The sequence below is a fragment of the Meleagris gallopavo genome, chromosome 11, assembly GCF_000146605.3.
Source record: "Meleagris gallopavo isolate NT-WF06-2002-E0010 breed Aviagen turkey brand Nicholas breeding stock chromosome 11, Turkey_5.1, whole genome shotgun sequence".
NCBI classification, from domain to species: Eukaryota; Metazoa; Chordata; class Aves; order Galliformes; family Phasianidae; genus Meleagris; species Meleagris gallopavo.
Window position 1 is genome coordinate 3672214 of NC_015021.2, and position 27761 is coordinate 3699974.

Consider the following 27761-nt stretch of genomic DNA (forward strand, 5'->3'; position numbering starts at 1 on the left):
CGCCATTGGCCTCCCGCCCGCCCCGCCTCGTCCCGCGGACGGCAGGTGGCCGTGCTGAGGGAGGAGGCGGCGGCTGCAGGCGAGTAGCGGGGCGGGAGTGTCTGGTGGTGCGGGACTCGGTGCTCACCGCTCCTGACGGCAGCGGTGAGGAGTGCGCGTAAGAGGCTGTTATCCTTTATTCCCAGAGTTGTTACTCGCTGCGCGCGGTTCTTTGAGAGCGGTTCTGTGTCTCGGGGGCTGCGGGCCCCCGGCATTCTGTGAGTCGTGTGTGGGGCTGCGAGAAGGGCAGCCTCGAGTGGACTCGGGAGGAGCCCCGTCCTTCGTGTGGGTGTCGGCTTTGCCCTTCGGGGCTGAAATACAACCCTTTCTCAGGGTTCTGGTTCTGCTGCCTGCTTGCACTGGGATGTGGCAGTCTTGTGTGTAAAAGGGTTTGGGAAATTGTGTGTGTGTTATGGTTATGATTCGTTACTGATGGGTGTCTTTAGGGAACCTATTGCTAATCAACTTTTTCTTTAATAAACAGTTTTTAACTTGAAAAACATGTGTAGGCTATTTCATAAAGCTCTTCTGATGATGTTTCTAAGGTGGCTAACATAAGATGGACCTATTTGGAATGCTTTAAGAAACTTTATGGAGCCTATTTGAGTTTTATATTTGTTTTCCAACAAATATTTTTTCTTCGTAATGTTCTGAGAGCCTTCTGGGAGCGGTTGCTAGCCAGGAAGCAAATGCTCCACAGCTGTGTGTAGTCTAGTAATCTTCAACCCTCCACTCAACCTTCCTTCTCACTTTGCTGGAGCACGCAGTGAGTAGCTCAATAAACTCTTAATTTATCTTCCTTATCCCATTATTTTATGGTGCTTATGTTGTCTTTGCTCTCAGGAGAAGTGAAAGGTGTTTTTATTTATTTATTTATTTATTTATTTATTCACAGGAGCAGAATGACTCACTACTATTGAAAACAGTGTTTTTTTGTTTGTTTGTTTGTTTTTTAGACTATTCTTCTCTTCTAATGTAGCATTCACGTTGGTGAAATGAGCCTTAGGTGTGCTGAGCTTGCAGCTTGCAGAACTCAGGGAATCCATGCAGGAAAGCAGAGTTAAGTATTGAACTAGTGTGTGTGATACTGACAGGCTTCATGCCTGGCTGACTTCCCCTCACCCTTGGACTGCCCAGTCACTTGTTAGTTGTATGGTACTTCCACACCCAGGCTTCTTTTTGGCTTTCGTTTTCAATTTATCAGGTACTTCTGTAGATCACTGCAGCCTCTTAGTTTAAGACACTGTATGGGGCTGCTGAATTACGGCCTGAACCTCTGATTAATCACCTGAGGTGAGCAATGAGTCAGCCGCGGGAGCACAGGTGAAGGCAATTCACCTGTGCTGCAGGAAGGGGTGGAGCCTGGCTGCACTTCTCCTAGACCCATTTAAGAGCTGAGGGCCAGTGGGGAAGGATCTCTTCTGGAGATCTGCTCCACTGGAGTCTATTTCGCGAGCTCAGGATAGGGTGAGTGTCTTTCTTTTCCTACTCTAGTATAATAATTAAATCAGCCTAACTCCTGGATATACTATACTATCTGTATATTCATTGATTGTACAGACACCAAGTGATGCTGGCTTTACCTTGGAGCAGCTGATCCCAGAGCACAGAAGCATGTTCACTGCACTTTCATTACCTCTGTTAACCAAATTCTGATGTAGATTTACAATTCATATTTGGGTTCATCTCTGTGGATGTATGAGATGTTTCTGTTGTTATAGGGATAAATCTCAACTGTCTCTTGCAGGCAGATATAAGTGATTATGTTAGGATTTTTAAACACCTACACATGTTTAATGATGCCTACATGAATTGTGAAACTTGACCACTACCCAGGCTGCGCATGGTGGTCAAAGGAAATGTGGCAAGCTGTGCACTGAGTTCCTCTTGAGCTGGGCTGAGTGGTTTTGTGCAATATCAAGGTGTGCTTATGGCTTATCACATGTGTGGCTGCTGTAATTGTGCCTGACTGTATGATTACTTGAAGACAGATTTCCATATATAGTCATGGAGGTGGTTGTCAGAGTGGATGACTGACCTTTGAACATATTGCCTTGTTTCTGCACACTATAAAAATGAGCATTCTGGAAAGCTCTGCTTTTAATATGTGCCTGTGCTGAGCAATCAACTTATCTAGAGTGAAGGGGCGCAGGTTAGAAGTATATCCAGACCTCAATATTGATGTGACAACTTTTGTTTTAAAAAATAATTGCAATAGCAAATGCTGCTAAGGGCTAGACTGGACAGATCTTAGTCCTGCAAGCATTTTTTGTGGTGTGGATAAACGTCCTTATGTACTTAAGACTGTTAGTGTAGCAAAAGTAAACACTGGTGTAATTTGGAGAGAATATGTTAGATTATATATTCTTTGGTAATCTGTCATGTAACAAAGCAGTAATGACTGAGCTTTTCCATTGTATGCAACCACCACTACTAAAAGCTAGCAACTGTGAGGAAACTCATGGGGATGTGTTTTTTTTTTTTGTACCAGTGTTAGAACACTGAGACTTTAGGATCTGATAGTTGTTGAAGAAAGCAAGATGCTTGGAATTCACTTCTGAAGGGCAACATTTGCAGAATCTTAAATGCCATTTAAAAAACAAACAAACAACAACAAAACCCAGAATGAGAGAATGTAGCTGCTGTAATAATTTCTTGGGAAATTTTTTTTCCGTAGTTTAATTGTCTGTGCAAGTTAAATTCTTTAAATACCTAGCTAAAGTAATGCTTAAAAGTACTTTAATAATGTGTAAAAATCTGTGTTAGTTGTGCTAGGAGGCAATGGCATTTAAAATGTAATTTAAACTAAATTTGTATGAGAATACTGACATTCAGCAGTACCATGGACAGCTTTTGTCAACAATTATTTTTCCATAACTTAGTACAGAAACTAACAAAATGGAGGACGGGGGAAGGGGAGTCGCCCTTCTTTACTTTAACTGTCTTTATTATTTTTAAAGTAAAAAAAAACTGATGCCTGTGTGTCTTGGAACACTGTTCCTTTTGGAGAAGATTACATTCCTTGCTGAATAATGTAGTACTTAGAGCTTTTGCTGCTCTGTGGAGATTGGGTCAACAGAATGGACAAGAATTTGGCAGCAAGTAATATGGAAACGTCTAAATCAAAAAGGTAGTACCAGTTACCCTTGCATTCAATGCTTCATGTAAAGTTAAAATGTGTAATGTTTAGTTGCCTCCTGTTTTACTGCAGTTAACTAAAATATTTTCATAGCATACACCAGGATGTGTGGAATGCTTCATTTCTATGATAATTTTCCCAAGGAAACTAAAAAAATAAATCACTAGATCTTCATAAATGGATTAAGCAAATGTAGAACAGAGTATGGTGAGTAAAAGGATCTGATCCTAGCAAACAGGATTATTACTGCAGAAGGCTCTAATGTGCTGTGCTGGACAATAAGGAAATAATTGATGGTGAATGTAGTGCTAGAAACAGTACTTAGCTAAGTGACTCCAGCTGCTATAGTGAAGCAGTACCTCTCATCTAAAAATTACTTTTGAAGGTATTCTGTGTAGGATGCCATGTCAAGGCTGAAGTTAATTCATGATATTCAGTGAATGAACAGCTGACTGATGGTTGCAATGTGATATGCAAAAGGGTATTAACAAGAAACCCAAACTATGGTTAGTCAGACCGAGTTGAATAGGGATCAAGGGTTCTAGGTTACTGGTAAAACCAGTTCTGCATTGCAGTCATGTCCTATCACTTATTAAGGAGTATTTAATCGTCACTGCAGCTATGCATTTAAAGAACAGATGCAAAATTAAATGGCAAGGGTGACTTCTCTGTTATCCAGTGGATTGCATTTGTGATAAAATGGCTAATTACACGACTACAGCTTTGATTCATACTAAATGTCACTTAGGACCTCATTTCGTACCTTATTATTTGTTTCATTTCTTCTACAGAGATTTCTGAGAAGAATTAAGGCAGTACCTCACAGCAGCTCATCAGTGAGGCTGGTATTGCTCAGCTTCAGAAAATAAATAATGCATAATGGAGATTATGTCCTTGTACGTGCATGCTTTTGGTAGAAAAGGGATTATCAACCCACTTATGGGGCTCCCTTGGAGATATGTTGTTAATAACAAAGATAGTAGCAAAAAAGAAAGTGCTGGATCCAATATAATCCAATTGTATTTGCTGAAAATGTATTCATCTTTTCATTTTGTTAATAATCCTTCATACATTTCAGAATGCACTTCTGAATGCTTGCATCTTGTTCTCAGAAGGAAGCAGAGTTTGGGCTAAACAAGATTTGGCGTGAGCAAGAAAACTGCATTCATCTTTTTGCACATGTGTCATGCTCTTACTCTTTTTATCACCAAATAATATTGATGGATCAGTAACACCATTTTTCTGCTCAGTGTATTTTTTTAGTTGTCTTGTATTTACTAAGTAAATTAAGATCAAGGCACTTCAACTCAGGAGGATTAATCCACATCAACTAATCCTTTCTCAACAAACTAAGCATATGTTCCACGAGCAATTGGGTGCTGCTGTAATCTGTGCTCCCCCAGAAATGCTTGGTCAGGTGTTACTGAGAGTGGTACTGAGAGGCTTCCAGCTGGACTCCTCAGCTGCAGGACGGAGTGGTGGGAGAGCAGGAAGGCTTCTCCCTCAGTATGTGAATGAGAAATAATAAAAGTAAATATTTCTGTGCCGTGTTTAGCAATTCAAAAATAGGATTTAAGGATAGATTGCCATTTAATTTTGGAGTATTAATTTGGGGGAGCTTAAAAATGAGTTATTGTCATAAGCTTATGCTGTGCAGTGTGTCAGTGAACGACATGATAGGCTTGTACAACTTTTGTAAGGGTCAAGGGGATGAGAAGCCACTCAGTGCAGACTTGCAGCTAATTTAAAATCCTGAATGTTTGCTTATTTAGCTAAAATATGGATAAAATAAAAATCTTGAAAGCTTTATTTTAGAGATGTTTTGTGAAAGAGCTGGTCACAAGACAGTGTATATGAGGGCTGATCACAATTAAGTTTTTAGCTACTATTTTCATTTCTGAAGGTGTGGAAATTTGCTTTCCATGTGCTAAGAGAAGTGTTGTGATAAGAGAAATACTAAATATTTTACTTGGAAGCATCAATCACTGTTTGAAAAGACTGAACTGTTTTCTGGCAGTTTTGGAAAACAGTGCAGCATTCAATTGTTACTACTGGATGGTAATTTAAAATGCCTAACAACCTAATTATGAATACATAGGCAGGTGTTAATTTTGTGTTCTGCTGTGTGAGGTAAGTGGTACGTGCTTAAAGGTTTGCAGAGGCTTTTATCTGTCTGTCATCTGTGTCCTATATTAAACTGGGATGGAGAAGGTGTTAAAATTTTTCTTGTTCCTGTTGGATTCCCGTGGAGCCTGTTGCCTTGCCAGCTTTGGGTTAATGTAGGCTTCTACATGATACCTATGGGACTCGCAAGTCAGGGACAAACTTTCTTCTGTATTACAGAAATACGAACCAAATACCAAGAGGAAAGCCCTGGAAATAAGGTTAGAGGAAAGCTCAGAGGAAAAGTGGTGTCTTACCAACCTTTTCCTTTCTCAAATACCCATCCTAGCAAAACTAGGTTTTCCAGGTTGGAAAAGCACTCTTAATCTTCAGAAGTGGATAGGTACCTTTTAAATTTCAAGCAGTTGTTTTGGAATACAGATGTAACTTGCAGTTAAGTTTATTCAGCTTGGGTTAGACGTTGGTGCTTGGGAGTGTTTGCTTATTGCCAGCCCAAACTATTAAAAAACAATTGGAGAATTTGTCTAAGCTCAAGGAAAAGTTCTTGCCTGAGCATCAGAAATAAATTTTTATTCTTAAATCAGATCTCCTAACCATATGATCCCATGACTTTGGTTCTGAACAATTTAGTTCACGTACTTTGCAGAGAAATATCTTTCTTTTTCTCTTCCAAATGTGACTTAAAATGCCCATTGCACATTTTCTTCTGGCCTACTTAAGAACAACAGTAAGAATGAACAAACTTTGTGTGCCTTGGATACTCTTCTAGTTTAGAAGCTAAGACAAAACTCTGTTCAGTTCTGGTCACTCCCATTTCCTGCTTTGCTGCTTTTAGCCCCTGCACTTCAGCAGCACAGCTCTGTAAGACTGTGAGCTCACAGATGGGCAGCACTTACATCCGTGGCGTCTGCAGCAACTGGGAGGCTTTAAGTGGCTGCTGGTTGCTTTTGCCACATTCTGTGGAAGACCCTCCTTTTCTCTCCAGCTTGGCCAATGAAGAAAGAAAAGCAAAAATAACCTATGAATTTTCCATGACAGAAAATCCTGGCGTGGTTGTGGTGTAGTAGCTGATCAGTCTAATCTTCTAATAATCTTTTGAACCATGTAGAGTTGAACAAGGGATTAGCAGGTAATAGAGAGCTGTTTTGCCCTCAGACAATTAATGAAAACTTAAAATGCTCTAGAAACACAGAACAGCTTGGTGCTGTTTAGTGACTGCAATTAACTGGCATCTAAAAGATACCAGGATGGAGATGGAATTGCTGAGGAGAATGAATGTGCGCTTGTTGTTACTCTTAATGATCTTCACATGATTAACTTCTGGGGTGACCTTAAGACTAAGTTCATTAGTAAGAGTTAGCCAGCATCTCTTTCTGGTATTTGTAGCAGCTGAAGGGTTCTGCTGCAGAGCCTGGCAGGGCACACACACTGACAGATAAAGGCGGTGGTTTTCTCTAGGGTGCTGCAGCTGCATTTCTCCTCCTGCCTCTTGGGCTGTTTGTTCATTAGTAGATTTGTTCCTAATTTTGCCTTATAAGTTAGGTGCTAACTCAATGTTATTTTAACACTCAGAAAAAAAAAAAGATCCATGATGTTCCAGCTGACCTGAGAAAAAGATGTATTGCTTTAAGTTATGATTAGTGGAGAAGAAGAAATTACTAAATTACAATGAGTATCTTTTATTTCACCTCTTAAACAGCACCAAGTCTTGAAGAAGCAGAGGCTTGGGAATACTGGCAGCCTTGTAAGAGTCATCGTGAAATATTACAAGGTTAAACAGCTGAAGGTGAGTACACATTGACTGTAGCTATTGGAATGCAAAAACCAGCAAACTCTGACAAACTGAGGCGTATAGTGTGGGAAACTGGAGCATAATATTAGTAGAAGGAATTTGCCTGTGAAACTGAGGGTGACAATTGCTGTGCAATTGTTGTTCTGTTGTAGGTGACACTGGTACCTACAACAGAAAAACTGCTAATTGTTACACGTCAGTGTTTCTGACTACCTTCCTCACTATAAATGCTGGGCATCGCACTGAAGTTGCAACTGGTTTGCTTATAGCAGTACTATCCCTTTCAGAAGGGTAATACTTTAATTGTAATTTAAAGGGAGACCACAAGACTGAGTCAGTAACTTCCAGAGTATTATCAATTCTCATATTTTGACAGAGCTTTTCAGTACTCCACTCATTTCCATGAGACGAGCCTCTTGTCAATACGTGGTGAGTTCTGAGCTCAGGTTTGGCTGCCTGTTTCATAAGAATTTCAGCTTTTGTTTCCTAGACAAGATGTATACTGCAGAGTATTTATGCAGAAATTTTCTACAAAATACTGCTGTTTTTATTGATAATGTTAGTCCCATGTTAGCAAAAGCTGTATGTGTGTAAACCTAGCCAGAAAAGAAGAGATTAAGTATCACTAACTGGTGTGTGTTTTAACTCTCTTCCTTTTGCTGTTGTAAACTTGATACGTAATGTCAGCCTGGGCACAAAAGAATACCTTCAGCATGGAGTGCCTGAATTATCTTGCTTTGTTAGCATAGCCTTTCCATTTATATTTCAGTGAGGTTTGCTTCAGGGTAATGTAGCAGTTAAATCAAATTTGGATTTTTAAAAAGTATATCTGTTTATCGTAGCTGTGAATGGCAATCAAATGGACTTAATCATAAACTGTTTCCTATTTTTTTGCCACATTTTCTCTATGTTGATGACAGGTACTTTGTATCTAACATGCATTTGCATGGAAAAGCTGCTACTTTCATGCATCTTGTCACAGTGTCCATGCTGGGCAGTGTGTGGATTTGCACCCTGTGCTGTGGGACTGTGTTGCTAGCTCAGCCCACTGTGTTTTCTTGCTCTCGGTGGCACCACCTGAGGTACCAGCTTCCCTCTCCAAGGGTCATTTTTGCCTCTCTGTTAATTAGTGCAGCTTTTTTTTTTCTCCCTTCTGTTGGATGTACTTTGAGTTCTCAGCACACCTCTGTTCTCCCTGGTTAGCAGAGGATTGCACAGACATTCTTACCACATGCTGTGTCATTTTGTTAATCTCCTAATTAGAAAGTATGATCTTTGCCAATTCTGGCCTTCAGGAGATGTGCATTTGCCTGGTGGATTACTGGGTGGGTGCTCTGAGGGGTGCTGTGCATGTGGAGATGTTCACATGGTGGAAGACTGAGTACAGGGATGAGGCCAGTGAGGTAAGATGGGGTGCAGAAGGATATGGAGAGGTGTAGTGACTGTGGCCTGCAGTAAGGGGGCCTGGCATGTCTGTGTGCTGCAATCCAGGTGAGTAGTCAGCGTGGGACACAGGTTTCAGTATAATAAAGTAGGTTTTGGAGACAATCCAATGATCTATCTACGTGTGGATGATATCACAGGAGATAACAGTGAAAGTTATATGAACTGCAATGATATATTAAGTTGATTGAACTTCTTATGAGACGTACGTGTTTTCTGTTCAGGAATCAGTCTGATGCTTCCCTGAACCAGTGTAAATATGACTATAGTTATGCTTTGTAAACAGCTTAATGGTGGTGCTGGTAGTGAGGCAGTTTCTTCCACCAAGTCACCTTAATCTTCTTTGACCCACATGCAAACTGTTACTGCCCTGCTAATTAACTTGAAGCTAGCTCTCCAGTCATGGATTACCTTAAATACAGCCGTTGCCACCTGTAAAATAGAGAAACAAGTTTTTAGCTTTATAAACAGTGCCTTTAAATGTTTAATTTGTATTTTAAAAAAGCAAATCTTCATACTCTTGGGTAAAAAGATGAGCTAAATGGCGGTAGCTCCACTTCTACAAATGTTATTTTGAGTTACAGTGGACAGAATTGGCTGTTTTCTAGTGATTCCTTAACAAGAGGATGCTCTTTTACGTGAGCTCCTATTTGCCGAGGGATTTCCCTAGTCCCAGTTTTCTAGATGCAATTTTTGCCCATTCTTCCCTGTCCCTTTTTGTAGTTGTGGCATGCAGATTTTATTAATGGGTGCAAGAGTGTCTTATCTGAAAATCCTAATATCTATTTTAAAATGTAATATTGAATATCTCTGATTTTTCCATGTATATAATGAACAATGTATAACTGAAGCCTTGAGATACATTTGTGTTTTCACTAACAATGACACATCAATAGCAGCAGTAAATAAGAGCCGATCCCTTTTCTCTTGTGGGGGAAAGAAGGGGAAGATCACTAGAAATAAGTAGCCTAAACACACTTTTTTTTCAGTAGTTTGTGATTTATTTATGATGTGATTGCCAGAGGTTCTGAAAATTGGCAAATTCAGATGATAGCAGTTGTAGTTGCTGGTATTCCCAAGTCTGAACAACTTGTCCTTAGTAACTCTGGTACCTCTGCTGTGGGTGATACCTGATCAGGTGCATTGTGATCCTCTGGAAGACATTCCCTAAGTGTGTGTGGCAGTAACTGATCTTTAGACCAACTGTGAGGCTCAGACAGGGTGTTTCAGAGCTTGAAGCTGTACATCAGAGACACATTTTTGTATCTGGTAAAGCCATGAAGACATTCAACCTTGCATACCTCTAACTCAGTGTCCATATTTCTGTCTGGGAGTAGAAGAATCAAATGTCTTAAAAGGGCAAAATAGAGCTATCCTTTTCTTCTGCAAATTCTAGCAATTCTGTTCTTGTTTATTTTATTTCATTTTCTTGAGAACATAAGCTTATTTTATAAGACCTAAAAATACTCTTAGTGAAAGCAGTATCTTACTATTGGATACTAGTTGCTATGTTTATGTGAAATATGAAGTCCTTATATCTTCCGTAATTGTTTCCTAATCAAATATTTATGTTGTTGAGGAATGAAGCAGATACGTAAAAATGTTTGAAACTGAGCATGAGAGAAGCTTAGATAACACAAAAGGTAACTGAGATTTATGGTTTGAGTGCATTCAAATTCCCCCAGTGCTTTCATTTTCCTTATGTACATGTTCTTGTCCTAGCAAAACCTGGATACTGTGTGCGTGCCAAAGTTAATGAACTTTCACCAAGGCAAAGGTTGTGTAATAAATCTCAGATGCCACTTCAGCAGAGTCACTGTGTCCAACCTTTAGTTTGGATCAGAGTTTTTCAGTTTAACCGTGTCACAGATTCTGTGTGGAATTTATTTTGATGTCCCTTCATTTGTTTTTTATTATGACACAGCTGTTGATTATTTTGTTAGATATGTACTCCGATTCTCTCCATTCTAATTTATTGAAAAGCTGATGTATTTATGTTACATACGACATGCAGACAGCTGAGAATTCCTAATCTGGAAGCTTTAGTAAAATGTGAAGTGCAGTTCCTGTATCTTCTCAAAACTGTGATTTTTGCTTCAGATGAGGGGATGTCTTGTTTTGGAAGGAATCTATTTCTGTATTCTGAAAAAGAGAAGTATTGTCTCTTTTCAAAGGACCTATGGAAAATCTTTTTTTTTTTTTTAATTTCCTGTCAATACTGACACACTCATTATTTTCAAGTACCAAACAAAAACTCCTTGTTTGCTGAGAAGCAAAGTTGTGCACGTCTATATTTTTTCATGACCTGAAGATGGTAGGGAGCCCAGGATGCACTCCATTGCAGATGCACAGATTCAGCTTTCTTACTGTTCTGTGCTTGTTGTTCTCTAATAGAAACTAGCATGTTCTCAATGATTGTATTTTATAAACACAAAGAAATACTGTTAGCAATTAGTGTTAGCATCAGAAAATCCTTGTTAATGTGCACACAACTCTGTGGGGCCAGAGGTGTTAATGTGTATTATTTCAGTATCCCAGTTTCACAGAGTTTAGATTTGCTGTTGAGGGTGATGTGCTCATTAAAAGCACAGTTTGCTGTAGTTAAGCAGTTGATGCAAGGAAAAGCGGAGTGTTGGTCTGTGGGCTGTTGTGGGAGCCTGGGTATTGCCTCCCTGCTCAGCGTGGAGCCTTTGGAGCTGGAGGGGCAGGTGTGCAGAGCAATGGCAGAGGGCTTTCTCTTCTCATTTCTGCTTGCCACCTTCTGTTCTGCCCTGCAGCATGCTTACTACAGGTGAAATGGAGGAGTACAGCCTCAAGGAAACCTTGACACAGCATGCCGAAGCAGGAATTTTAAGGAGTTTTATGTATTAGATTGCATCTGGGTTAATGTTGGTGAACAGATGTTGCTTGGCCTGTGGATATGAAGTAGGCATGTCTCAAGTCCCTGTTCCGGAACATAGAGAAGATAAAATGCTTCCTGTTTTTTGTTGAGTGCACATGAAACCTGACAGACTTGCAGGAAAACAGCCAAAGCAGAACGGGTCACTCATGGCCTGAGGCAATCTGTTTGGACAAATTCAGCCCAAACTGTTGTTCTTGTAGCTAAACTGCAAACACCTTTCCAAAACGTTTTAGGAAACATTTGTGAGCTCAGCGTGCAGTAGCATTGTTTTAGAACTACTTTTTCAGAAGTGGTCCTTCTGGCACAAGTAAGTTTTCCATTGATGTTTTTTATCACCGCTGAATGCAGCGATACAAAGCCCAGGCAGGCTGAGATCGTGTTGAATGATGTATGTGAAGGAAACGAGGTGAAAGTGATAGCATGGATGAATGTGCATGGCTGCTCTGTGCACTCAGCAGCCAAAGGAAGCTGGAGGTGTTTCATTGGAAAGGTAGCACTCTAAACTAAACATATCTGCTTTGTAATAAACTGTTCTTCATCCTGATTTAAGTCTCACAAAATTATTCTAAGTGAAATTATTTTTATTTATTTATATATTAATTGAATTCACATAAACTTACAGTAATTACTAAATGCTTTTGATGACCATAAATGTCCAATCTAGTGATATTTATAAACTCAGGCAGAAATACATCCTCAGACCATTTGATGTAATGAATGTTCAGTCTGACTACGATATTTAAAGAACTATTTTGCTTGTTTAGTTTATTTTTTAGGTAACAATAAAAGTTCAAAAAAGCATTTTCTAGTTCATGTTACTCTGTTAATGACTGTACCAATAAATGATACACTGCCTCTTCTTTTCTTTGAAAAAGTAGTATCGTGCTTCAGCAGTTCTTTGTTTGTTTTTTTTACATGTATGCACATCTATTCCTGTTTATGTATACGGAACCAATCACTTTTCTGTTGTTCCTGTTTTGAAGCATTCTCTGCTGCACAGAAATGGATATATATATATATATTTTTTTCTTTCTTTCTAAGGCCTGGTGCTGATAGCCCATTGTTCTGCAGGTGTATTAAATTCCCTCATTCTACCCTAAGAGGACAATTAAGTCATCTTTCACTTTAGATACCACTGTGCATAATTCACGTCTTTTTCCTGTAACCCTTTAACTCTTTCCTCTGACACAAGACAAACTATCTGTCTGTGTCCTACGCAGATTTAAACTATAGCAAATAAAAATAATGAAGTCACTGAATATTACTGATTAACTGTTCATTTTCTCATCAAGATTAAAAGACCACATTAAAATGTTTCATGGACTTCTGCTGAGACACCTAAAATAAATTGCCCTTTCACACTGTTAAATGATTAATTTAGTTGGCCCATAATCAGCTTTATATTTGAAGGTCAAGAATAATCTTTGTGTAAGTAAAAAGATCTTTCAGTGTAAGATGTGGAAAAAAGGTTGGACAGGAGTTTTAAATTATTGAAAAGACAATAGAGATGTGTGCAAATGCATTCATATGTTCATTTATAGCTGAAATTCTGTCTATCAATGGCAGTTAATTCTAATGCTTGCTATTTACACAGGTCTTTTCCTTGGTTCCAATATATTTTGGATTCTTTTCCTCCATGACAATATACAATTTTCTCTGCATACTGAGTAAGAATATCTCATGCATATCCTCATTATAAAGTTCCTTTTTGTTGTCTTATACCTTTGTTTCTCATTGAAGCAGGACAGAACTTCTAATTTAATCAGATGAGCTTAAAAGTTGGTTTTAGGAATCCTAGATAAACTGAACTTTGCATTAAACTGTATATCATCTTGAGTTAAAGCCTGATGAGAAAAGAAGAATTTGAGTACCTCGTAATTGAGATTATAATTGGTTATTGGCATGCATTGCTATAAAAGCAGTAATTCTTCTGCACGGCCTGTATTTGGTAACTACAGTAGCTTGGCTGCAATTAGAAACTGCAAACCTAAGGATGATGCAGAAAGGGAGTAGTATTTGCACCAGGGACAGAGGAAATATGTTTTTAATACCAGATAAAAAGAACAGTAACAAAAGAAAATAAGCTCTTGAGTCAGCTTTTGTAATATCTGTTGTGGAAGCAGCTGCAGCGTGAGAATGGGGCAAATAGAATCTGAAATGAAGAGGTGGAGAAGAAATTGCCAATTGCCTGCAGGGATGAAGGAAACCATTGAGCCCGATTTCATACCAGCTGGTCACTTTTTTTTTCTGATAGCTTTGGCAATAGGTAAGAAAAAGAAGGGAATTGCAGTTTGGGCTGCTCACATTATTCCTTGATTTGCACAGCTGCAAATGCTCCTTCATGCACAAAGGAATACTGTGATGATACCAGCAGTATTTAGTGTTACTGTTGGATGTGCAATGTTTCTAGACTCCATTGTATTGTCTTTAGAAAGCCTTCCAGGAGGAGTAGAAGGTAGGCTAGGGGCAGAAGGATATTGGCAGTTTATGCTAGGCATGTTGGCTAAGGCTTATAAGAGCATCAAGGATTCTTTTCCCCAAGAAAGCAGGGCTTGGACCTACCGTGTCCTGGAGCAGCAAGAGATGATTTAATGTAAGCAAAGGCTAGAGTTTTAATGTCATATGAACGCTGTCGGGGTACAGATAAATGTTATCTGTAAATGGATATATTTTATTAGCAGGCCGCCATAGTTCCAGTAGATGTGTACTTTTGTAGACTTGATGTTGTCTTGTCAGAATTGCCTGAGTGGTGATACATGCATGCAAGGGATTTGTTCAGTAGCTTCCTGGTTCAATACTGAAATCATCTGATATGTCTAAAAATTCTGAGCACTGCCTTTGCTTGCTCAAACCAAGTCTCTTCTGGATGCCAGAACAGTAATTGCAGTACTCCTGCCATTTAACTGACCGGCTAATTTACTTGGTAACTATATAATAGGGTATTTAAGACCGTCTCTTTAAAGCTGAGCTATTAGCTTTATTTATCTGCTTCTTTGTAGCGTTGATGTACTGTAGTGTTACTGAAACAACCAGTATCTTTGGAAATCCAAGATTGCTGTTTTCTGAAATGGAGTGTGATGGGAAATCTGAGTTAGTAATCATGATGGGTGAAGAGAGAAATAAACTGCATTGCATTTTTTGAAAAACTGTTTGATAAACTTTGACTTGAAGTAAAAATAAGCATTTAAAATGTGAACAGTATGACAGAAATGTTGCCTTTTGCATCTGGGTGGCTAAATATTTCACTTAGGCTTTGACTTCTTGTTTTTGCATGTTAAAGTACTGCCTTCTGTGTCCCTGCAGCTTCAGCCCTTTACATTTCTTTAGTAATTTAGATTTCAATGTTTGCATTTTTTCAATTCATTCTCTGTTTCTTCATTCTTAATTGCCACATCAGATTTCTGTTTAAGGTATTTGCACTTCCAAAAACACATGTACTAAGTGTTCGTTTGTTTGTTGCTTTAGTACAACTGGTGTGTGCTGCCAGTAAGCTGAGCAAAATGGATGAGTGGGATTTTAAATCAAGTACTTAAATAAGATGGAGTGACATGAAGGAAAAAAGACTTAACTCGCCACCCACACTCAAGGCCTTATCCTGTGTGACTCACAAGAGCAGACTCAGCAATGACAAAATATTAACATAGGTGAAGCAGACAGGATTTAGTTAAAATAGCACTTTTAAGAACTTTTTTATTTAGCATCATAGAGAAAAACTAAACTAGTGTGGGTTTACTTTAAAAAAAAAAAAAGGCAAAAAAATAGCAGAAACTTTAGCTGAGGTGAAATCAGTTAGGTGGTACTTGACTGTCTTGTTCTCTTATACAGCAATTTAAGTGGAGATAAAGAAATGCCTATGCTGCAGATAGGGCCCAAATGAATGTTCCACTTTTGTACTTTGAGACAGTCACTCACTCTTGTGACAAATGTTTTCTTAAGTTATTTGCTTGAGTGGTCTGGTAATGCAGCTGCTATGTTAAAAGCTTTCTTCAACCTCTTGAAACTTGTTTTCCTTAATATCAAGGCCTTCAGTTGAAGTTGTTACATGAGAATCTCAACTTCCAAGCTAATTTCTTTTTGAAGAAAATGAGCATAAACTTTAAAACGTGAACACCTAAGATCATAATTTGGAAATCGGGGACAGTTCAGCGGCTGTTGAAGTGTAGCAATATTATGTTTATTTGTCAGACCACAGAAATTTATTTTGTATTGAAATTGATTTCCTAGCAGAGTAGGTGTAATGCACCTCAGCAGCACTGTAAGCATTTGTCCACAGTGTTCAGTAGAGCTCCAGGAAACCCATCAGAATCCAGGCTCACCAGTGCACCTCAGCTGCGTGTGCCCCACCACCACCTCTCCTATGTGTTGCCGCTCTGGGATTGCTCCAGCAGGACTGCTTTTACTGCCAAGTGGTGAAAGGTTGAAAGAGACCTGACGAAGCTAGAATGGAGAAGGAATTATTTTCAAACAAAAGATCAGACTGATGATAGCCGTCTCCTTTACTCTGAACAAATTCTGATTCCACTGTTCTGTCTTATACACCAGAGGAGAGGAAGTGTGCAACTGGGTAGCTTTGACAAGGATATTAATGTTGTTGTCAGTGATTGTTTATAAAATAAAAGCAAAGACAAAGCTCCCGTGAAGTCAGAGTTACAGCACCATCTGTAGCACGCTGTGCACCAGCCCAATGCCATGCACTGCTCTGCCATGCTAAGATGAGTGACACAGTAAGCTTAATTGTATGCACGCAGAGTGGAAAAAGACTAATGCAGTTCTAACCTTGCACATTAAGATAATTGGGTGTAACTTCTGTTCAGACTTGTACTGGCTAACCAAAGGCTGAATCACTGTTGTAGAGAATATAGATAAGAGGAAACAAGTATTTGTCATAGAGTGTTATTGTCGGCTATTGGGCAAGTGTTTTCAGTTTGGATTTGCATTTTTTATGGAATTGGGTGGAGAGAGTAGCTTCATATTGAGAATGCTGTCACTGAGCTAAGTTAAGGTCCTTTACTCCCTTTGAGGGTATTACAAAGTCATGGGCTTGTCAGGAGGTGGTAACTTCTGTAGCAGCTGTGGAAGGATGCACCAGTGCTTACTACTGCTAGGCATCAACTTGAATGTGTCCCACTGAGGATTACTGTGCAAATGCTTAGTACTTTGCAGAACTAGATCTTAATGCTAACCACTAATGAGCAATGATACTGCACTGTACTTAAAAAAACCTAATTTCTCTAAAACCTTTTTTTTTTTAAATGTGAGGTGATGGTTTTCATGTTGAAAGAATGCTCAAATATTGCAAATTAATTGTTGGTTAATACTTATTCTATTTGAATCAAGTCATCCAAAATATGAAAGTTGGTGTTGCTACTGTAAATCCTCAGTTGCTATTACAGAGAGAATTCCTGGGTGTTAAATGTGTGTCAGACCTGGAGCTGCTGTTTAGGTCTGGTGTCTCCTACTGAAAATTTGAGTCCCTTGTGTTTATATGTATTTGGAACTGATATGCAGTATTTTCTATCCATTACTGTTAGGTAGAAGCAACTGTGGATAACACTTGTTGCTGTTAGAAGATGGAGAACAACGTAACTACTATCTCTCGAGAAGAGCTTGAAGAACTAAGAGAAGCGTTCAATAAGATAGGTATGTTTTGACTAAGAAAATCATAAGGTTGCCAGTAACACTGCAGAACCATGTATGCTTTTGCAGAAGAAATTGTTATGGATCAGTTTTTGATAGCACTGATTGTTTTGTTGTTGCCAACAATGACTAAGAAAATAGAAATGCTTATTTTAAAACAACTGCTTTTTATTGAAACTATATATTTGTTCACATCTTTGAATTTCAGCAATTAAATCACATAAATTAATTTAACTTTTCATGCTGAACAGTTGCAATGTTTCTGCTATTGTATTTGCAGCATTTTAGGTCTCAAAATTCAGTTATTGGAACTTGTTAATTCTGAAGAAAATTTTGCTTTGATTAAAACTGTTAAATATTCTCATCCTTATTATTGATGTGGATAACTGACTCTCAGTTTCTGCTTGCCTTGCATTCTTTCAAATAGTAATTTCTCTTCTGGTTTGGATGTGATTTGACGTTTTAAGTTAACTAAAATAAATAAATAAAACAATAGTAGTTTTAGCAGCAGCCAAAATCAGTGTCAGTACCTCTAAAATGTACTTGGAGAGAAAACAATCCTACCTTAAAACAGGTGAAAAGTTTATTGTAGGGCTAAGGCATGGGAATCACTTCATTTAAAAACTGTGAAACAGCTTAAGCCAAAAAGTCTTTGGTATTAGATCTTTCAAGTTCAGTAAAGAGACTACTAGCAAGCTGTGTATTAGAAATGTATAACTTTTTGAGTAGTATGGAAAGGATAAAATGGGTATTTTTCTGTTTCTGTAAATGCAGGTGTCAGGTGGTATCCACTGAAGCACAAGGAAGTTTAAAACAAGAGGCAGTGACTTTTACTCATGACAAATAATAAAGCTGTGAACAGATTGACACTGTTTTTGAGGGCAAAAATGTCTAGAAATGCTAAAGGAGTAAGATGTGTCCTTTGAAGATAATTGAATTTGTCATAAACATAATCATCCTGATGCAGTCTGTAGCTCAGGATAGTTACAGCCTCCAGGAACTGGAAGGACAGACCAAAGAAATATCTTTGTGTACATCTGTCAGTATAGGGACAGCCATTTGGGTAGCTAGCTGCTCACTGGGGGTGCTGGGCAGCTTGTTTCACACCATCTGCATTCTACTTGCCAAAAACCATTTCTTTCTTACCCTAATATATGCTTTCGGTAAAACATAATAAAAATAATGTAGCATTTCTTTCATCTTTTCATTTCAGTATCTTTGTGAATGAATTGCTTGTAGCAGCATTGGTAAGCTAAAAGAAAATGGATTTATTTATGTCTCTGCTTGTCACCATTCAAACTTACTCTCAGTAAAAGATGAACTCGGAGAACTAACACGGCCAGTAATCCGAGTGAGATGGGGGAGTGTCCTCTGCTCTTTAGACCACACTTGTTACAGTGTGTGTTATGTTCCTGATGGGTAAGCCAGACAGTGGATGGATTAGTACGTGCACACAAAGCTTCACTGTTCAGTGGTTTGTGAACTGTGGGTTGTATCCACAATAAAAAATGTGGTTATTACCTTTTTTTAACCTTTTGTTTGCACTGAAATGTGACTTCCTTATGAAGCGATGCAGAAGCTAGTTAGTTAGTTTGGATTGCATGGAAATTAGTGAATAACAGTTAGCTATGGCTAACTATGGCTATAAGATCAAAGCATAGTTCTCTACTTGCCCTTCTTTAATTTGATATATATTCATTCACTCTGGTATTACTGACTGAGTTTGATATTAGAAAAAAGTGAGAGGCATGTTTACTAGTGAACCCAAAAAACAAAGGTGGAAGCACAGATTTATTAGAAAAGTGGCCAGTTTACTTTCAATCTGTTTCTGACTCGTGTTACTTGTGACACTCCCTTCAGTTACTTAGATCATTTGAGGACATGCCATTAATTCACATTTTTGAGAACTTTGATGTGTTGATGAGAAAATTGTTAAGCATGGAAAAAATGGACATTATGTCCAGCACTAGTTAAGCTGGTTATGATTTCTTATACTTCATTGAACTTTGTAGTCAATGGACAATAGCTTTCCTGCTTATGAAGGTACTTTCCATTGAGTAGACCTTGAACTGCAGGTACGATTATTTTGATAGATATACTTAAACATGTAAACATGTACCTATAAAAGCAGAGTTTACATGTACAGTGTGTTTAAAACAAACAAACAACAAAATAACAAAACTTAAAATGTGCTTATTTATACAATACATTGGACAAGAAATTTTAGGTCTTTTAAATAGTGCTTTATTGTATTAAGCATTCAACAGCTTTCTGTACTCAGATTGGCCTAAGATCAGAGAACTTCTAATATTTCTGCTCTTCGGTTGTGAGTAGTACAAACTGCACTGAATTTGTGTTTTTATGTGATGTGGCCATTCTTTTTTATACAATTGTGGAGCTGTACCACATCTTGCTGAAAAAAGCATTCTCATCCTGTCTGTATGTGGACATTATTGCTGTGATTTTAGGAAGCCCAGTGTAAGCAAAGGAAGCAGCACAGATTGCTTCCAACAGAGCCGGTCGATAGATTAAGCAAGGTCACCTTTAATAAATAAATACAGATCATCCTGGATTTATTCTTCACAATTAAGCCTTATCACATCAAAAGTTTTCAAGACAGAAAATCTCTATCAGGTATTAGGATAAGAAACAAAGTATAGAGTCATGTAGAGTTTGTTTTAACAAACATTTGGATCAGATCTGAATTTGCTAATTGCAGGTAGAATAATACTGACAGAATATAATAATTGATCTTTCTTTCACTTTAAGGTTTTCTTGAGAACTTTATTAGTCTTAAAAAAAGCTTAAATGTTGCTATCTACAGATTTGCTATTTTGTCATATCTGCTTTTGGATTGTAAGATAGTTCCTGAGAAAATACAGAGCAAGATGTCACATCTCCTATCTGGTTGTGTGTAATCCACAGGTATTCCTTCATGCTTATGTGTGTATGTGATGAGGTCACAGGAAGAAGTATTCTTTTCCTACAGCTGTATTTCTTGCATTTTATTTCTTTTCAACAGTTATTCTACTAGATCTTTTACATAAGCATAAAACCAGCTTGTGTTTTCACTTTGCAGATATTGACAACAGTGGATATGTCAGTGACTATGAGCTTCAGGACCTGTTTAAAGAAGCAAGCCTACCTTTGCCTGGTTACAAAGTCCGGGAGATCATAGAAAAGATTTTTACAGTAACAGATAGCAACAAAGATGGGAAAATAAACTTTGAAGAATTTGTCTCTGTAAGACATTCCTTTTGGACTTTCTTTAGATCAGTTGTTTGGTCTTTAGAAAATGAATATGAACTAATTATTAGGCTACTTTTAAAAGAATAGAATGTGATGCTCCTTAATGTGCATGGTGTGCTTAAAAATCTACATGTGATAAGCAACTGCAGTGTATTAAGGGATGAGTGAGCTGGATACAGGAAAGTCTCTTTCAGTAGCTCTCTCCAACTTTGCAGAAAGTGCCCTTTAAGAAAACTGGTATTAACATCATAACAAATATAATGTTTAGGTTGAAATACAAAGGTAATGTCCTTTAAATACCCAACCACTGGTTCTTTCTACAGTTCTTCCTGTAATCATAGTGCTATGTCAGATGTTACTTTGCCTGTCTAATATGATGGGAGTCTCCGTACCATCCAAAATCTATTTTCTTAATATCAGGTTCAATTTCCTTAAAAGCTAGGGGTTGGACTACAGATTTAAGAAACTCTTGGTCAACTGTTGCCCTGGTAATAGAGTTGTTCATTAGATACCAACCTTTGAGATCTGTTTTGTGATACACTGATGTTTATGCTGTTGTATTTAGTATCTCAATGGCTACTTCTTATGGTGATCAGGACAAGGTTTTGTGACCAAAATTAGTGACCACATTTGAAGTGCTTAGGTTTTTTTTTTTCCTGATGTCACAATCTATGTACTTTAAGAGAACCAAAAACTTTTGAGGGTGTTGGTTTGTGTGTTTGGTGATGGCTAGCTTTTGTTTTGTATTTATAATACTGCTGCTAATTGCAGCAGGTTGCTTATTTAACTACTTATCGTTGTTTCCTTACAAGATTCTAATTTGCACTGGGTCATAGGTGAGATACAATTATTTGATCCAAGTTTTGAACTGTAACTGTAACGTAGTGAGTTATATCTGTTACCTAAACTTCACTGTCAGTTCTGAGACCTCTACAGCACAAATTCAGGATGAATCAGTATATCTAATGTGATTTATGTTGTAGGCCCTTGGAAAAAAATCAGTCCACTTACTTAAGGGCACGTGTACTTACATGTGATGTAGTAACTTTTTTACTATAAAGCTTATAGTGAAGCAAGTAGAAGAAATATGCTCTAGCTGAGCATGTGTTTTCAGGAGTTACTGTAAATAACAAATGTAGGCAGGTCCTTTACTGATTCTTGAGGACTTAATTTCAAACTTCAAAGTTACTTAAGTATTAAATCATGAATTATCAGTCACAAAATGCTATCTTTCTTATTCCAGTTAATTCAGGAATTAAAAAGTAAAGATGTTAGCAAATCCTACCGAAAATCAATAAACAAAAAGCTGGGTATTACAGCACTTGGAGGAACATCTGCAATATCTACTGAGGGGACGCAGCATTCTTATTCAGGTAACAAATTTAGACTCCTTTTCAGTTTTAGTGGAGAGAAATTGACTCATCTACAGTGCAGTTCATCTGACCTAGCTCATGAGCTGTCTAGGTTATGATAAGATGAACTGCGCACTAGAATTTCATGTCTGAGGAATGTGATGAGGTTCAACAAGAGCAAGTGTAGAGTCTTGCACCTGGGGAGGAATAACTCTGTGCATCAGTACAGGTTAGGGGCTGACCTGCTGGAGGGAAGCTTGACTGAAAAGGACCTGCTGAATTTTCTTGCTTTCCTTGGGAAAATTACCAGTTGTTCAGAGGGTGCAGTAAGGCAAAGATAAGTGTGTTATGGGCATTTTCCTTTCCATGACTGACTCCTATGAAGCTAAGGAGCTTTACTGCAGATGAAACTCTTTAATCTAAATCTGGTGTTCAGTGGTACTTGTTCACGGAAATGAAAATAACTTGTTTCAATGATATTTTTCTTTTCAGAGGAAGAAAAAGTTGCTTTTGTTAATTGGATAAATAAAGCTCTACAAGATGACCCAGACTGTAAGCACATTCTCCCCATGAACCCATCAGATGCTAGTCTTTTTAAATCCCTTGCAGATGGCATTCTTCTTTGGTGAGTATGGGCCTTCATGAAAGAGGAGAAACTTGTCTCAAAGGTTAAGTGCTGAGCACAGTGATGTGAATTGAAAACCTCTGGCAGGCTTTAACATCAGGACTTGGCTAATAAATATTTTATCCAGTGTGTAGGATGGGGAAAAATCTGTTTGTCTGTAGAAATTTTGTTTTTTTCTACATTTTTATGTCACTCAGTGCATATATTATAGAAGTTTTTTTCCTCTTCAGATCAATAATCAAAAATGCCAGATATGTACAGGCTGTTTATAAGGGAGACAATTACACAGTTCACTTATTCATTAGATGATATAATTAGGAGTCTTTGCAACTTGAAATATTAAGTTACTAGATGTACTAAATCATAGGATGGGAGGAATAGAAATCTGTTGTAAAGAGTGCATAGCATATCTTTTAACTACTCTGCTGTGATTTTGTATTTAGTATGTAATAGTTCTTAGCACAGTGATAACAGGGCAATAGATCATCAATGGATACAGAATATTGTAGGAATGCAGTCCTGAAGAATTACTTAGTACAAATATTTTCTCTGGAGACCATTTAACTCTGAATAGTTTACAGTTACAATCTCTCACTATCTTTATTTGACAACAGGGACGTGCTCTGTTACTTAGTAAAAAAACGCTCGAATTTCTTTAAGTAGGTATTATGTGGGAGTTTTCTATATGAACGTACAGTTATTTAAGGAGAAAAGATTTAGAGTTAAGATTGTCTTCTTATTTTTAATCTTGTCAGATATTAAGCAATCGTGAAATATCTGTGAAGTGAAAAAATGAATAAACTGACTTTTCTTTCTTAGCAAAATGATTAACTTTTCACAACCAGATACAATTGATGAAAGAGCTATTAATAAGAAGAAACTCACTCCTTTCACTATTTCTGTAAGTAAATCTTCTGCTTGAGTCTTCTAATCTCTACTTAATTGAGGAAGATGTGTCAGCAAAAGTGATCTATAGAGACAGAATAAGCGCATGTAATGTATCAAGTATGGTACTGGGAAGGAAAAAAAAAATATGGCAGCTGTGTCTTTTTCTCCCTGGAATTTTTCTTCTGTCTCAATCATTGACTTTACTTTTAGTATCAACGTATTGAATTACTGTGATTTTTTTTTTTATACTGTTTGTTCAATTACAATTTGAGATGCTTGAATAAACGTCAGGCTGTGTAAGAGCCAAAAAGATGACTATGATGATAACAATCTCGTTCATAGGACAAAATTCCATATTAACACATTTCTCCTCAGTATGAAGTCTCTGGCTTTTTGAACAGTATTTTCTAATTTGTATTCGATTTCTTTTGCACTATAAATAAGGCTTTGATTTGTGATCGAAGCAGTGGAAGATGATCCACAATTTTTCAGTGGGTACACGTTAAGCAGTATGAATAATGTTTTCAATTATCTTTTTATGAGACATCAGTCCATGAAAAATCTCTTGCTGTAGAATGGTTGCAATTGAACTAATCATTAGTATTTGTAGCTTCAGAAACTTTTAGAAAATTTTGTTTTAATATGAACAGATCTACTAAGGTTCACATCCTCATAAACGTATAAAATGTTGCTGTTCCAAATAGGAAAACTTAAACCTGGCTCTGAACTCAGCATCTGCAATTGGCTGTACAGTGGTCAATATTGGATCACAAGATTTGCAAGAAGGAAAACCACACTTGGTATTAGGTCTCTTGTGGCAGATAATTAAAGTTGGTCTTTTTGCTGATATTGAGATCTCTAGAAATGAAGGTAAGAGTAATGCCAGCTCTGGCAGTTCGTGGAGTTCTAAAATTAACTGCTTAGAAACCATGGTGGCAATGATTTCTTTCAAACTTCTTTTCAGCTCTCATCGCTTTGCTAAATGAAGGGGAAGAACTAGATCAGTTAATGAAGCTTTCCCCAGAGGAGCTCTTGTTACGATGGGTGAACTACCATCTGACCAATGCAGGGTGGCAAAAAATCAGTAACTTCAGTCAAGACATTAGGGTATGTTGTTATCATTGATAATTGAATGTAGTGGTATTAAAGCATGCCGTGCATAGAAAACAGATGAGCCAGATCAGGAGTACTTAGAATATTAATCATCTGCTTTTTCTGTATGTTAATCCTACATTTTTTTCAACAATGAATGAACAATTTGATCTCATATTCTGTTCAGTGGCTCATACTGCATATTTTCACACCACAGTGCAAAGTGATCATTTCCAACAGGACCATATTTAGGACAGTTTCAATGTTCTCATTTTTTTATTAGAACTACTTAAGACAATTTGTACTACCCAATTAGTTGCCTTTTTACTTGGCCATCTTTCTCTGCTCCTGGATTTGCAGAAACCCATGACTTCTTTCTTTTGTTCTTTTAAGGAAGAAGAGTATGACTAAAAGCTTCTCAGTGCATATGTGCTAATATTTATTGCATTTTGTACCTAGCATTTTAGAATAGGAAGCAATTTACGGAAAGAACATTTATTCAGAGAGGTTTCTGAGGTAGCTTCTATTCCTTGATCCAAGGATTGAGCAGCCACTTTCAATCACTGCTTAGCTGATATTCCAATTTAATGACCCAAGGGTACAGAAAGTCATGCTGGTTCCTCGTGCTCATTTTCAGTCATTCTGCATGAGGAATGCAGAGTACATTAGTAAGTCCACTTCAAGAAACAGGAAAAAACTATTTTAAAACTAAAAGAAAAGGAGCCAGATTCCCTGTGGTTGTAAGACACCTTTTCTACTCACTGAAGAAAAAAAAAATTAGATTAATTGCTAGTTAGTAGCTTTTTTGATGTCAGTGAGAAGGCTAATATTAAAGCAAACTGGGGTTTTGTATGAAAACTGCTTAGAGATTAGAGATGTCATATGCTATGTAAGAAAAGTATTAAATACTTTCAAAACTACTAGGTTATTGGTTTTTCTAGTTTCTTGGTGGGGGGAAAGAAGAGAAGCATACTAAAAACTGAATTTGTCATTAGATTAATCTTGAAAGAGCCACTTGGTCTTATTTTTAATTCTTTTAGTCCATTCAGAAAGAAAAGTCTAAGAAACTGTTGGTTTAAAAAGAAGTGTGAATGAGTAAAACAGCACAGAAAAAAATCCAGTTTTTTTTTGTTTCGTATTTTTGTGGGTAACCTATATAAATTTGCCTTAATTGTAGATCCCTAGTTGATATCCAGCAGCATTAATGTAACTAGCACTGTCCAGAACAATTAGCTGACATTATTTTTCTTTTATCTGGATCTGGCTTAACAGGTTCTATGTGAATACTATAAATAAAATGGCTCAAAGTCCATATTCACTGTAATTAGAGTGGCATATTTCTGACTTATGTGGCTTTTGAATTAGACTATAATAGCAGCATATAGCAATGAAAAGCTATGTATTTGCTCAATTTCTTAATATCATGCTTCTGTTGCAGGATTCCAGAGCATACTTCCATCTGTTAAATCAGATTGCACCCAAAGGAGGTGAATTTGATGAAATGCATGTTGAAATTGACTTTTCGGGGTTTAATGTAAGTATCCTGAAATCTAAAAAATAGAATGAAATTGTCTGAGACTGTATATGTATCCAACATCCTAGCAGCAAGGCTGTCTCAGAATCCCATTTTTGTAAAGCACGTGCATCCTCAGCAAGATTCCTCAATGCCATGGAAGATGAAAGGAAAAAAGCTCTAGTAAAGTTCCAGAACACTGCTGAAACAGGATTATGCATCCTCCAGTCTAAATTTTTGAGCTGTTTCACTTATGTTAGTGTCCAGCTATATTGTGGGGTTGGGTCCTCTGATGTGAATATTACAATATCCAGCTTCAGTTCTGTTGGAATTAAAGCAAGAAAAAAAGGGTATTTTAATCTTTCCTCAGACTAAATAGTGGTCAGAGAGAATGTACTAGTCTTTCCAATAAACAGCTTGGAAGTGAAGTGTTTCCTTGTGAGTTGTAAAGGAATAGAACTGCTGAAAAGCCTATCTAGATGTTGAAAATACTTTTCTTCAGGCTGCTTAGTGATGATGGTTGGAAAGTTTACTTGGAGAATGCATTTGATGCAAAATTGAACTGACTGCCTACGATATATGTATAAATCTTAAATGAAATCTCATTATTCGCTGTAATAACGAGAACTCAGCTGAAAACTGTGTGCAAAATTTTCCATTATAACTGAGTTTTAGTCATTTCAAATTCCTTCGTGAGGAGAGATCGGTTTTATTTGTTGCTTTAGTTTTATTTTTCATGAGAAGTGAGTGAGAAAGAATGGTGGGTTTTTGTTGCTTTTTTTCCCAGTAACTTTCTATAGTTTATAGCTCATTACAGAAAAATGATTATATAAACCAGTATCAGTAACATGCATTTTTGTTCTACAGTAAGGTTCTGGTTGAGTGTAACGGCCTTCGGTTACTGACTTTATTCCAATAGTGAATCAATTAATAATTTCCCTCTAAATATTAACTTCCTAGTGCTGAAGATAAGGGGCAACAAGTATGTGTTACACGGTTTTGAATTCTTCATTATTCTAGCTAGATTAATATTAAAGAAAAAATAATTATAAACAAATTATCTTTTCATACACCTTACACGTTACACCAACTGAGAAGACTGGAGGGAAAATAGTTGAAGGAAAACAAGGTGATGTTCTGAAAAGTCCAGACTCTTAAAGTGGATTTTGGAGATCATCTGTAATTTACTGTATTTGAGAATGTCATTCTAAAGCAGAGATGATGAACCTATGGCCCATGTTTCAGAATGCATGGCGAGGGAATCAACAGCTTGGAAACAGAAACATCATCTCTGGCTGCTGTGATTCATGAGGCATGAAGAGCAGTTAGCCACAAAAGTGAAGGATAGAGTGGAAGTGGAAGGAAAAGGGGAACTGTTACAGGCTGGAAGAGCTAGCTCAGACTTCGGAAGAACAGGTCAAGATTTGCTAGACTGCAGATTCGGATTGTTACAACTTAATTTTTTTCTTTTCTTGTAGGATAAAAATGACTTGAGGAGGGCTGAATACATGCTCCAACAGGCAGACAAATTGGGCTGCAGGCAGTTTGTAACTCCAGCTGATGTGGTTGCAGGCAACCCTAAACTCAATTTGGCTTTCGTTGCAAATCTCTTTAACACATATCCAGCCCTACACAAGCCTGACAATTCATCTTATGATCTCACTTTATTAGAAGGTACTCAACTTACTAAGAATATAGAAGATAACAGTGTTAGTGATTTCTGCTTAAGTATCCCTTCTAGGCTGTGATGTAGGATCCCCATGTAGTGGTGGCTCTGTTAACACCAGCATATAGAGCTTTTTCATTAGCTTTCAATATAAGCCTGTAGTAGAAGTCCCCATAATTGCAAATATTGGAATGTGGAATTTTTATTTGCTTACGTTAGCCTGACCAAAGGATATTCGTGAATAACCTTCTGTCATTCATTTGCAGTAGCAAAACCTGTCCACTTATTCCCTTTCTGGGT

At 37.5% G+C, this 27761-nt stretch overlaps 2 protein-coding genes across 7 annotated transcripts in view; one reads left to right on the plus strand and one right to left on the minus strand.

Moving 5' to 3' along the window:
* Window positions 1-254, minus strand: part of PCOLCE2 (procollagen C-endopeptidase enhancer 2) — a 20815-nt gene extending 20561 nt beyond the window's left edge. Inside the window, exon 1 of the mRNA XM_031555067.1 lies at window positions 4-254. Within this exon, the coding sequence (XP_031410927.1) occupies window positions 4-254 (251 nt within the window). The remainder of the gene's footprint in view (window positions 1-3) is intronic.
* The window catches only part of PLS1 (plastin 1), a 38471-nt gene continuing 10731 nt past the window's right edge, over window positions 22-27761 (plus strand). Inside the window, exons 1-11 of one of the 6 annotated variants that reach the window (XM_019618936.2) lie at window positions 22-157; window positions 7002-7088; window positions 16971-17079; window positions 20156-20319; window positions 21569-21698; window positions 22170-22302; window positions 23122-23203; window positions 23895-24060; window positions 24155-24297; window positions 25721-25816; window positions 27274-27469. In XM_019618936.2, coding sequence (XP_019474481.1) covers window positions 17010-17079; window positions 20156-20319; window positions 21569-21698; window positions 22170-22302; window positions 23122-23203; window positions 23895-24060; window positions 24155-24297; window positions 25721-25816; window positions 27274-27469 — 1180 coding nt within the window. In that variant the 5' untranslated portion in view covers window positions 22-157; window positions 7002-7088; window positions 16971-17009. Of the gene's footprint in view, window positions 158-1451; window positions 1507-7001; window positions 7089-7501; window positions 7524-16970; window positions 17080-20155; window positions 20320-21568; window positions 21699-22169; window positions 22303-23121; window positions 23204-23894; window positions 24061-24154; window positions 24298-25720; window positions 25817-27273; window positions 27470-27761 lie in introns of those variants that run through there. The other 5 variants (XM_010716392.3, XM_010716393.3, XM_031555099.1 and 2 more) reach the window with 5 other exon arrangements.